Below are 13,204 nucleotides of genomic sequence, written 5' to 3' on the forward strand. Positions count from 1 at the left end.
TGTGTCTATGAATGATTTTCTTCCAGGGAAATGAAGAAATGTTAGCATGGCAGTGAGCATTAATATTCTATCCAGCCATGTTCCTTGTGGTGAATTTCAACGTTACTTAACTCCTGCATGAGACTGCCTGTGACAAAGACACTTATTGTTTTCCAGCTGGTTCCAATTGAGGGGAAAAGAAGAACAAAACCCAAAACACCATTTATTGTTCAGTTAGACTCTACCTTATAATTTTTTTGGTAAGAAATTAATTGAATTGAATGTGCACTTTTTCCCCAGCAAAGATGGTGTTCTTCTAGCTCTCTCTTTCATGTGGTCATTGCAAACTTCCCAGTTAGGACAATAAGCTTATCTCAAACCAGTGGTAACAAACAAGTAGAGATTTTTTTTCCCCCCAGCTCTTTGTCTCACTCTGATGAACAGATTCTTAAGGAGATGGCCCTAAATATTGCACCATTTCTAAGAAAACCACCAAGCTGTTAATGAAGTAAATATCTGTTTAATTTACAAACATCAGTAGTGTAACTGATATTAGTCTGGAGAAAGACAAAGCACACTGAATTAGACATGTACATCTAATTTCCTTTGTAAAAAAGCTTTTGGAAAGACACATTTCCATCTTTACAGGGTACCCTGGGATTTGAATGAGGGAAAAGCACAGTCCACTATAAATCATTATTAATTCTACATTGTAATTTAGCAGCAAACATGTTAACATAGGAACATTAAGGTAATAAAGGCGCTTTATTGTTTGGGAAAAAAAATCACAGTTCTTGACATTACAGCCTTTTCTCTTCCCAACCCATCCCCAATAAAAGGGCAAAAAACATCAAGGAAATATTAATTTGTAAAGATCTACTCTCTAGTGTTGATGCTGCACACCATTTCTGTTGTGAGAAAAGTGGCAGAGGGGCCACTTCTTACTGTACTAGGATGAGCACAGACTATCTCCTGTCTGCCCCAGTCCCGGATGAAGCCAGTAGGTCAGTGACACCAATGGTCAGATGTCAAGGTAAACAAACAGACCAATACATATTTATCCCGAAATAATATCCTATGTTAGTACTATTGCCAACCACCCCCCCAAAAAAAAAATCCTGATTTTTAAGTTTGAAAAATGTACAAAAATATCAGGACAATTATAAATTAATATATATTAAAGCATCAAGAAACAGCAAAAAGATGGCCTAAAATGTTAAGTACAATGTACTTTGATACAATAAATATTTCTCATTGAAACTGAATACTGTATAGGGTTGTTTAGAACTCATAGAAACAAAAATTCATATTATTACTAATTTATTTATCAATAATCTATTGGTTCTTTATCATCTCCTTTATCATTTATATTACAAAAAAATTAATACTGGAAAACGGTAGATGAACACTTTTGTGTGCTTCTGCTCACATGCTGACACTTGTAAAGAAGATAACATTGATTTCAGCTCGCCCATCTCTGCCCTGGGAATCGAAGACCCCAGAACACTTTCTCTTTTGCACCAAATACTCCCCGACCCACTGGCTCTGTGTGGGAATTCTGGGGTTCCAGTCCTCTGCTTTCACCCTCATTCACACACCTGCGCTCCATCCATCCTGGTGAACACACAGACCTGAGCGTGCAATCCCCCTCAGGCACAGTGGCTGACTGTCTCTCTGGCGACGAGCTTCTGCTGTCTTCAGCATGTTAGACGAAGATGAATCCGAATTGACTGGTTGTCATCTAGTCCTGATACCTCCAGCTCTTTCTTGATCCTTCTCCAGCGGAGGAGAACTTGAGTTCAAGCATTTCTCTCTTTTTTTTTTTTCCAAATGCAGAAAAAAGTCTCTATTCTCATAATAAAAATAAGTCTGTTCTGTATTTTACAATATATTTCAAATATTTCCACTAGGAATCACTCATTCGTCCAACAGGGTCGAGAAGTGTACATTTTCCAAAGCCCAAAGCTGCCCGGGGTCGGGGTGGGGGGATTTAGGAGGCGCACTTGGTGCAGCCACATTTCACTACCTTCTCGACCTCGTCCACGAAGGAGGAGCCGTCTGTGCACTCGAAGGAGTATTTCCTCCTCTTGCTGCGCAGCGGCCCGCAGCACTGCCCTCCCGTGCACCCGCCCCTGCACTCCAGGCGGGACACCTTCTTGGTGGTCTGGCAAGCCGCGTAGCCCTGCTGCTTTTGGTAATAATCTCTTATCCGCTCCCCTTGACAGGAGATTTCTAGAAAAGAACAGAAAGCACAGGCACCTTAAGCGCAGGGGCTGGAAGTCATGCAGAGTGAACTGGCAACTCAACTTCTGGAGGTGTCGCTGGCGCTTCCGTTGGGAGCTGTGGCTAGCCCTGCAGGCGGTCATTTCAGGTTTTCGGGCCCGGTCTCCCAGCCAGGACCGGACCACAGACTGCGGGGCTGAGTCCCAGGCACTAGACCACCAAGGCTGGGGTCTAGAAGCCCCAGCAAGAACTTCACTGACGCTCAGGCAAGCGAGCGCAAAGACGCAGATTTGTTTAGAGAAATAGATATAAGAAAAAGTTTATTAAGGAGAAAGGAACAGAAACAAAGTGGGACGCCCAGGCCGGTGGAGGTGGAAGCAGGCCAGAAGGGGCAAGGAAGCTGGAGTTGTGCTTGGGAAATTCTCTTCTTTGTCTGATTATTCTAGAGCCCCGATCTCTTTGTGATTGGTTAGTTCCTGGTGCTCTCACTCACTCTGCCTTAATGCCTCTGCGCCCAGAATGACATCTTGCATCTCAGCCCATATTTTAGAGTCCATTTTCTTTATCGTCCTGGTCCGGGAATGTCCTTTTGCCCCACTAGTCCGGAGTTTGATTAGTCCCCTTTGGAGTTTGTTGCCCTTATCTCTGGAAACTTCCCTATTCCTCTGAGGTTTTCCCTATTGTATTCTGACCCTAGAAGCTATCCACTTGCCCCATGACTCAACACGTTCAGGGTTATGCTTAGATTACAGGGCACAGCCTGCTGTTCTCTGAAAAATACTCCTTTTTTGGTCTAGCTTTTCGGCAAAGTGAATGCGATCTATGTGGACTATAAATACTATGCTATTGGACTGACAAGAAAATTGGATTCCTAAATCTTTTCCTTTATTGCAAAAAATACACATCTCTTGTTTTTACACAATGAACAGCTGGTTTTGTTTACCACGGGGAGCAGTTTCAGAGAGTCTGCAATTTAATTTATTAGACCTAGAGTTTAATATCATTCAATCTGTTACTTAATACAAGTAACATTCCACTAACTTCATAAATTACCCTAGTACAAACTAGTTCAAAAAGAGACATCTGCAGAAAGCCTCCCGGGCACGTTCCTCTTGTCTCCTCCCTCTGATACACACAACAAAATCCACACAAGCTGGAGGCCAGGCATGCTCTGAGCTTGCAGACAAAAGAGAAAGGTGGGCTAGAACATCAGCCGGCCCGACCCTCTCACCTGCATAATTTATTGTGAGCAATCAGTGGATGCTAAGGTCAAAGGGAATTTTGTCCTAAAAACTAGATTAGAATGATAAACTCCCTCATCTCTGGGGCAGATGAATTAACCTCTTTATGTATAAAAACAGTGCGGAGAGTTAAGAAATGAGTCAAGTAGATGGGCTTCTACATGACATAAAAAGGAATAGTTTCACAGCCAATCAAGTTGTGAGAAGCATCCAAAGGCTTTATGCAATCCTGCAGTGGGGGGTTAAGGTATTTCATCTCTGGTGCCTTTGTGGGAAATGATTCAACAGCAGTGACTGCAAGTAGCGCAAAGATCTGGCATTCCTGACATTCATTACTCCAGCTCCCTGTCTCTCTCTCCATGCTCTGTCTGTCTGTTTTCAAAGATGGGGTCCCTTCTTGCTTTGCCATGAAAGAGAGGTGCCAATGGGGTCACATACCTCGGTCACAGCTGTCCCCTGTGTATCCACTGCTGCATTCACAGTAGGGCTGGCCAAGGCCCGAGAGCCTGCATTTCCCATGCTTACACTTGATCGTCTGGCAGGGGTTAAACAGATCCTCCTCTTCATCACAGAGGACGCCCCCGTGGCCCTCCAGGCACTTACAGCTGTAGGAGAACGCATTGATGGGCAAGCAGGTGCCGTGCACGCACCTACAGTGAAAAGGAGGAACACCAGGATGGAGATGCCTCGGGCCAAAGAAGATGTGGTGCATAGACACAGTGGAATACTACTCAGCAATAAAAAATATTTCAAGGAACTCTTGCCGATGGCGACAACATGGGTGGAACTGGAGGAGCTAATGCTAAGCAAATTAAGTCAGAAGGAGAAAGACAAATACGGGAAGGTTCCATTATATGTGGCATACAGAGAAACAAAACAAAGGCCAGACTAAGCCAAACCATTAACCAGCCCTGGACATCAGACTGTGGAATTCAGGCATCCAGAGGGGAAGGGGAAGGGTGGAAAGCAAAGGTGGAGAGGGCACCCAGTAGACTAAGGTAGAGGACTTATGGGTGCCCTGGTGGCAGGCTGGGTGTGGTGACGTACACCTGAACAGGTGTGATCCTAAACCCTGAAATCATATAGATTCTTGTAAACCAATGTTGCTTCAATGAGACGAACACATTTCATCTTAAAGACAGGAATGTAAAGAATGGAGGGCGGATGATGGAAGGAAGAGGAGGTGGGCTTTTTACTCTTCCCTCTCTCTCTACCTCTCTCCATCCCTTTCTCTCTTGCTCTCCTTCCCTCCCTTCCTTTCTTAGGTCTTGCTTTGAAGGCTGGGGTCTATGTGTTTAAGGACCAAGCAGCCCAAACTCACTTGTTTCCAAGACAGGGGTCGTTGGTCCTCTGGTCGCAGAGGGGCCCGGTCCACCCCTCCTGGCACTCGCAGGTGAAGCCCGCTGGGCTGCTGGGCTGGCACGTGCCGTGGGCACACACCCTCTTGTGGCAGGGCTCACAGCCAGGCAGGATGCCAGCTTGCATGGGCACCTTCCGGAAGTCCTGCAGCTCGCTGTCGATGTACAGGTTGCGGATGCAGCCGTGGAAGCTGGTGCCGTTCTGCCCGGGCGCCTGGCGCAGAGCTGCAGCCACCGTGTTCTTCCCGGGCATACCTGCGGAGGAGACCAGGTCAGCGGTCAGGGGTTTTGGGGGTCCTCAGCCCTGTGCCACCCTGTCCCTCTTCGACCTCTGCAGGGCAGAAATCGGGACACTTCTCTATGAGAATCAGTGCTGAAGAGCATCCGTGCGTGGGCTGCTACTGTGCAAGCTGGAATCACACAGGGTCTCTGAAGAAATACTGATGTGTGGGTCTCACCCAGACCTCCTCAGTCAGAGTATCCAGGTGGGGCAGGGGAGAGAGGAGTGTGGTTTTTGTTTTTTGGCAGATGCTCCAGGCCATTCTCATGTACAACTAGAACACACACCTAGTTTGTTGGTGGTCAGTGTTTAATTTTAAAATTTGCTGCAAGCAAAACCTTACACAAAATGTATACACACAGCACCTAAAAGTAGAGCTACTGACCCTAAAGGCAAGATTAGGAGTAGGGATGGAATCTTTCTCCCTCCCTGCACGCCAACCTTGACATACCCCCACAAGCCTCCAGCTCCCACAGCGCAATCCTGTCCCTCAGAGATGAGGCCCAGCGCCCGATCTCAGGCAGCTGCTTGGCGTCTCCCAGTAAGCATGGGTAAGCATTAGACCAATGAACTCCCTCAGTTTACCGTTATGGTTCAGTTCATTGTGTTTTGGGGGTGAGAGCTGGAGTCCACAGTGACCATTACCCCTCACCTGCCAGATTCTAAGCTACCAACAGCTCCGCACACCCCTGAAATGTCCCCAGTTCCCTCGTGGATACACTGCTTGAAAAGCTCACCCCTGCTTCCTGTCAGGTCGGCACTTCATTCACATCATTTTTTTTTCTTGCTAATTGAGAGTGAAGCCTTCATGTTTCCAAGAAATTGAGAATATAAAAAATTCCTCCAGAAACAAAACTTGCAGTCTTTGTATATATTCATGCCACTCATCTGGGAGCCCTCATTTGGCAGGGCTGAGGAATCTTTCCATGGCCTAGGCCAGACCCTGAAATAGTTCCTGGATGCCATCCTACATGAGGCCACCACCAGGTCGTTGGGGGAAGGGTGGGTGTGGAGGCCTCTGTGCAGCTTGCAGTCCCCAATCTGGCTTTCCAGCTTTTCTAGGTCTGAACCACAGGTTAAGGGGGTTCAGGCTGGGAGACCCCCTGTCACTCTCCAGGGGGTTGGTTTGTTGTTGATAAAGACCAAGGGCCACACACTCTCTGGGTTTTGACTCATGACACATCTCTTTTCCCATTCCCAGGAGCTACGTTTGAGTTCTAGAAGGCACCCAAGCCACAAAGCTAGCTGGACAAACCATGGGCTAGAGTTCATAAGTTTGTTTTTGATCTGTGTGCACTTGAGCCAGCCCCTCTCTTGGCTTTATTTTCTCATCTGAAATGTGAAGGGCTGGACTAGAGCAACAGTTTGTGACACAAGCTCATCAGACATCAGGCCCATCGGAGCTGCATGTTCAGAAGATTCTCAGGCCTCATTGTCTCCTCACCCTGAGATTGTGGCTCCTAGGACGGGGGGGTCTGAATGGAAGGGGGAGAGCTCAGGTGATTCTAAAGGTCCACGGTCCTATTTTACAGGTACAGGATTAGGTGTCTTGGCTTTGAAAGTTTCATGGGTTCAGGATTGAATCTATGTCTGTTTGACCTTGAAACTGGGTTGCTTTGTAGAGGAAGGTCAAAGGGACAAAATGTCACACTTTCGAGAGAGGACTAGCGGCAGGAGCTTTTTGTGCTGGAGTCAGGTCTTCCATCATCTCCTTCAGCTGCGAGCTCCATGGAATCAGAGCCAGGACTACAAATTGCTCTCTTAGCACCCATCCAAGGTGCTCTCTCTTCTGTCCCTGTTGTCCATTTTTCAATGATTGGTTACTGCTGGCCCAAGCCATGACACCAGGCATCAACAGCTTCAGAATACATCTGTAAGGAGAATCAGAGGCTTTGGGAAATGGATATTAGAAGAGAACTTACCTCCTACATAGAGTGGGGAGTCAAAATTCAGAGTCGACTGCTTGGACAGGTTGGTGATGACTTTAGGACTGCCTCCATCGACGGAGAGGGAGAGACTCTGGTCCAGGGCGAGCAGCTCCACAATATGGAAGTTTCCATCATTGATGGTCTCCACGCTACAAAGGAAAAACAGCTTAGCAGAGGCTTCCATTTTCTACTTATTCAAGAAAAGAAGTTACGACAAAGTTCAGTAAGCACTCCTTGGGAAAAGATACGCTTAGTGAACATAAATCGAGACCAACTCTTCATTAAAAAAATGAAAGTATTTTCAAGGATATATGATCAGTTTCTACTTCATAGGTACATGTGCAAAGTAAGTTTGGTGTCCCCCTGGAAGAAGTGGAAGGACATTCTCCCAATACGTAGAAATTACAAGGAGTAATTTTATGCATTTGCATTTAAATACTTCATTTGTTCTGATGCTGTTACTCCAGTTGTAATAAAGATGAGGAACCATGCTTGTATCTAATATACTCAAAGACATTGCTCTTAGGGAATCACTGGCTTCTTCTCTCTTAAACACAGTAAATTAAGTCTTATCATAATCAAACATGCACACAAATAGAGGAAGAAGCAACTAGGTAGGAGCTCTGTATTTTTAAAAATGTGTTAATGGATAACACGTTCTTATATTCCTTACATTTTTCAGAGGGATGCCCATCAAATGATACTGCTGGGAAGACGTCTAGGTCAGCAGAGGGGGCATTAAATGACATCACATAAGATGCCCGACATAGTCATAGGCAGGGGGTCTAGTGATGATAGTGCTTCCTCAATTTCCCTTGTAACTTTCAAGAGTCAGGTTTAACAATTAGTATTGTCACCTGCTAAAATCTTTGAGAGGGCTTATGGCTGTTTGTAAAAGGATAAAACCAAAGGATTAAGAAACTGAGACAAATGGAAAATGAGGATGAAGCTGAAGTTGGGTGCAGCTACTAAGTAAACCTACATAATAATGTTAAAGTGGGTCGTAAGTCTAACAGGCATGTTACAGCAGCAGAGATGAAAACAGGGCCAGTGTTAAAGAATTAGCAAAAAAGCAATCAATACCTAGGAATGTACTTACCTTTCATCTTGAAGCAAAATATGGTAATAATGGGATTTTGGGTCAAAAGTAGGCAGTGAATATTAAAATAGCTACTGCTTGGGGTATCACTTGGAAATATTTCAAAAAAGCCTCAATAATAGAAATAATGGGACCATATGATAAATAGATGTGAATGCCTCATATTCCCTATATTAGACAACTACTTAACTTTCCAGACATTGATATTTAAACTCACAAATAGGTCAAACTTGGAAAAGTACAGAAATATGTACTGGTATTTTAGCATAATTCTCACCACAGAAATCTAACCAGATTCACTGTTGCCTGAAATAGAAAATGTTTGTGATTTGACAACAATATAAACCAATCTGCAACATGAAATTCCAAATGTGAAAATATCTGAAGTTAACTTAAGTGGTGGGAGGGTCTCTATCTTTGAGTCTATCTCAGATATCATCTTTTAAAAAACAAATGTTAGATAAGTCAGCTGTGTCCATCAATATGGAATGTCAGCCACATCATCTACACATTTAATTCCCTCAACACTTCATTCATCTAAAATCAACAGAAGAAACAATACATATGGAAATCACTTTCTAGAAAATCTTGCACATCATCACTGTCTTCATGATGCTGTTGTCCATGGGGGAGCTGAGTAGGAACATCCACTAGCAGTTAAGTAGGCAGATTTTACAGTCAGATAAACATGGATTAGAATTTGAGTCTTGCATTTATTAAATGTTTGACCTCAGATAAGTTCATTGCTAATAGATTTCTTTTGTCCCTTGAATAAATACTGATAAATATTTCTCCCTTCTGTGGCTAGTCTGGAGGCTATATGAAATGATCTTTTAAGAACGCCAAGTGTCTACATGTAGAGAGTGCAAATTTAGTTGTTATTAGCATCACCACTACTATTGTCACCATGTCAATAACCCAATGTTTACTACTAATTGTAAGATAATCCTAAAGATTAGCAGAAATACAATAACTCCATTGGGACATATTGCCCAAGTTACTATATGTTGGAGTTAAGTTAAACATGAAAATAAAGAATAGACATACACAGGGGAGTAGTCAGTTTGTTTTCCTTGGTGACCATGCACAAATCTCTAAATGGTTTTATAAGAATATTGTCCAAGACCAGTGACCTTAAATAAATTATTACTGTCAATAACGAGGCTCTCCTTTTTCTTTTAGAATTGCAAAGACTCACATGTCCTGGGCAATGGGTCCCCGTGGTTACCCACTATACCCACTGGTCTTAGACAATCAATCCAGGCATATCATTGTCGGCACTGGTATTTGGTATGGTACAATGGAATAGCTAAATACCTTTAAAGGTTCATTCACTTTAACGCAGTGTTTCAGCTGGGAAGCTGTGGTCACAGGTAGTTTCATCATGAACTCCATTACTCTTTCCTTTTTTCTTCTTTTATCTATTTTTGAGGGCATGTCTTTAACACCTATGAATTGTAAGCTATGTTAAGTAAGGGCCATGTATGATTTGTGTGTTCTTTGGTGGATCAGGGAATGGCTGGTAAATAGTGAAATAGTGGACACCTGATAAATATATGATAATATAAGGGAGTGGTATTAAGGATGACAGATTTTTTTTTTTTTAGCAATACCAGCTATATTATAGTTACAGATAGTCCAAAGGCCTCAATCACAACTAAGACAGGATATCTTTTTGAATTTTCACATTTAATTACAAATTTTGGAATTTCCAGTGTTGATAACCTGGCGGAAGATCAATTTTGCTCAGCTTGTCCTAGCTCTCATGACATGTGTGGCATTGGGCTAGTGTGACTTCATTCAGGTAACTTTTCTCTGCTTCTTTTTCCTCATTAGTGAAATGCACATACAAAGACCAAAGAAATACACAGCACCATTATGGGTTGGTTCTCTTCTAAGAGCTCTGCATACATGCACCTTCTTTCAGACTCGCAACAATCCTAAGAGTTGAGCACAGGGTACCCAAGGTCACATAGCCAGCAACTAAACAGACTTCAAGTCAGGCTCCAGAGCATGTGCTATCGATGATTAGGCATCACTTTTATAGTCCAAAGTAAACTGGTGATTGTCAAGCCAGTTGTTACATGCTAAAACTGAGCCATCATCTATTTTGCAGCCAATCACAGTTATCTTCTTCACCACTTGCAATTTGTAACATCCCATAAGTATTGGTAACCTCTCGCTACTCCCCAGAGAACTGTTCATTTGATGACTCACAAAAGTTGCAAGTGAGCCAGTTAACCTTGAGCCTTTCCACTGGGCACATAAATTGCATTTATTACTGTTATTATGTAATTTGGTTTTATTACACTCATCTATTACCTGACATTTTGTTTTCTTGAATTTCTAAATGGATGAATTAAAACAAAGTGGTGACTCAACTATGTCCTGTGGTTTGCTACAGGAAAAAAAAAAATAAAACTCAGGGTTTAAGACAAGAGGGAATCTAAATTGTCTCTGATTTTTTTATATCTCAGGACACATTAATGCCATTGTTGTATTTCTCTCAACCATAAATCATTTCAGCAGTTTAACAAACAGGTCCCTTTGCTGATGGGAGCTCCAGTTTTTGCCTTAAAAAATATGAAGTATCAGTTGGCATATTCTGCGCAATGGAGTAGGTATCAGAAGCCACACAGAGTCAATGAATCATTTCATTTTGATATTTCTGGGCTGAAGATACTTTGTCACGTCATACTTCATGAAGCAGGGATGGCCCTAAAATATTTCCCTGTAAGCTTCTTTACATCAATGGACTAGGAAGCCAGGGGGAATTAAAGATATTTTTGTATATGCAGAAGTGTTTTGAAAAGGATATTTCATAAAATAGCTTTTCAAATAAAGTTAAATTTTAATAAGTGCTTTTGAAACTAATTAGTTAAATAATATTGCACTAAAACTGAAAGACACTTATATTTTTGAGCTGTGTTGAGAGCAGTGACATTTGCACTTGGGTATTTTTTTTTTTAATAATTTTTTATGCATATAAGAGCAGGGGTACAGGTCAGCGGTGTGTGCGGGGGGGTGAAAGGATTCACCAGAGACAGAGCGGGGAACAGAACAGGCAGATCGACGGAAGTACATTGCTGAGGGGAGCAGCGGGCGGCAGGAGAGGTCTGTGCACCATGTGGGACCCTCCTCCGGTGGCCGGGGAGCAGCCTGGGATCGAACCGGCGCTGCAGAGGCCGCGGGCAGCTTCGCAACCCAGCGCTCAACCGCTGCGCCACCGGGGAGGCCCTCTTCTCTTTTTTCTCCCTCTCCCTTTCTCTTGTGATAGTAACATCCATTATGTGAAAGCACCAAGTTTATTTTTCAATAAAATTTGAGTTTTTTTCCCCATAACTTTTATTTTTAGAACCAATGTCTCAGGGTGAATGACCCGTGCACACAGCGTTTTTATGTCTTCAGGTGGATCTATAGGATAAATTCCCAGAATGAACTCCATAGGTCACAGAGTAAATGTGTTTGTAATTTTGAGAGCTCCTTCCAAACTGCCCTCCACAGAAATATGAAATAGCCTATATGTCCAGGGGTAAAGTGTGAAGATCGAGGATACACTTCGAATCCGCTAAACTCCAGGAAGATACACCAGAGAAATCCCCTGCATCACTAGAGGGCAGGTGAGAAAGAAGATGATGTGGATGAGGAGTGAGGACAGGGCTGAGTTGAGTATTAATTCTCACAGGGGCCTTAGGGGGAAGGTGCTGTATTATTTACAGCTATGGATTCTAAGACCAGAAAGATTAAGTACCTTGCCTAAGATTACATACAAGTAATTAGCTGCATCTACATCTAAACATCTATCTTAGTCACTATATTACTACTTGTCAAATAGTAGATTCTTCTAGTGTATTGAAGTAATTTGCTCTCTGTAGTCTCTATTTCACAAAATTGGAATATTGATACAAAATATAGTATAGGTTGCATTTGTATCAACTGATCAATTAATCAACTATTTTACCTAATTCTAGTTAATTATTGCTATTATTCTTTTACTTAAAAAGAATGTGATTCCTTTTTCTCTTGACTCTTGGATCATAAACTGAAACCAAAAATTAAATGAAAGCTATACTCCCTCTGGACCTCACAATAGATTAAATAACCAGCAAGCAGAAATTTCCACTGGAAGTGGACTTCTGGTTCATTTTTATAGATGTCACAGGGTATACTCTGCTGTTTGTTAGGGGGAAAGGATACTGCACTCCAGCTCATAATAAGCTCTTCACAGTAAGTCCTCATTTAAAAGATCACATGGGTTTTTGCATCTTCTATGGAAACATGTTAGCTCCATTTTACACGAACACCAGGCTAACCTCAGGAACTTTGCTATGGTTTCTGAGAGTTCTATGATGTTTCACTTCATAAAACAAAACAAAAGATTCAATAACAAAAATGAACCACAAAATAAATGCTCTGAAATCTTTTTATGAGCTGAAACAAATTAAGGCTGTATAATTCATGGTCTAGCAATATCCAAAAAATTGGCACTAATTCATCACCACTTGGTGATGAAATAACTATTGTATTCCTCTTGGAAACCAATAATTATATGTTCGGTACCATGCTCTAAATACCCCCAAGTGGGTTTGCTTACCAGCAAAGGGTTTATCAAATTCCATTCAAGGCTATAATAACATCTACTTTCCTGTAACTATTATGAAGGATCAAATAGGAAGTGAAGGCTGTTGAAGCATGTGGATAGAATTTGCAATCAAAAATAATAACATCAATACTATAAAGGCCAGTATTTCCGCTTTATATCCTGATCGGTGGCCACAAATTTGTTGCCAAGTATGTTTGGTCGACAGGTGTGTTTTGTTTCCCAACTCGGTGGGGTTGGGAAAAAATGATTGCGTATCAATATTTAAATGAAAGACTCTGTATTTAAAAAGTCCAGATTTCTGCCTTTCCTTAAATATTAGGAGTTTCTGGCAAAACCTGGCAGATCTATTCACAAGCCAGCGCCTGCTAGAAGTGAGTTGGCTATTGGTCCTGTTTTGACAAAAATTTGCTTTGTGTTCCCACCAGTTTCAGCAGCTCCTATTTTAGCCACTATCCAGGCTATTTGTAATAGAGGGCTGCTTCTCTCAAAGGTT

The 13,204-nt window shown here is 42.4% G+C and overlaps 1 protein-coding gene across 3 annotated transcripts in view; it reads right to left on the reverse strand.

The window, feature by feature from the left end:
• Positions 1-1,969: 1,969 nt before the first annotated feature.
• Positions 1,970-13,204, reverse strand: part of SLIT2 (slit guidance ligand 2) — a gene marked incomplete at both ends in the record, with an annotated part of 302,355 nt that continues 291,120 nt past the window's right edge. For all 3 annotated transcript variants that reach the window (XM_084234111.1, XM_084234110.1, XM_084234109.1), the window contains 4 exons: positions 1,970-2,211; positions 3,882-4,093; positions 4,765-5,056; positions 7,004-7,158. In XM_084234111.1, coding sequence (XP_084090237.1) covers positions 1,970-2,211; positions 3,882-4,093; positions 4,765-5,056; positions 7,004-7,158 — 901 coding nt within the window. The remainder of the gene's footprint in view (positions 2,212-3,881; positions 4,094-4,764; positions 5,057-7,003; positions 7,159-13,204) is intronic.

Source organism: Talpa europaea (genome assembly GCF_964194135.1).
Source record: "Talpa europaea genome assembly, chromosome: 5".
NCBI classification, from domain to species: Eukaryota; Metazoa; Chordata; class Mammalia; order Eulipotyphla; family Talpidae; genus Talpa; species Talpa europaea.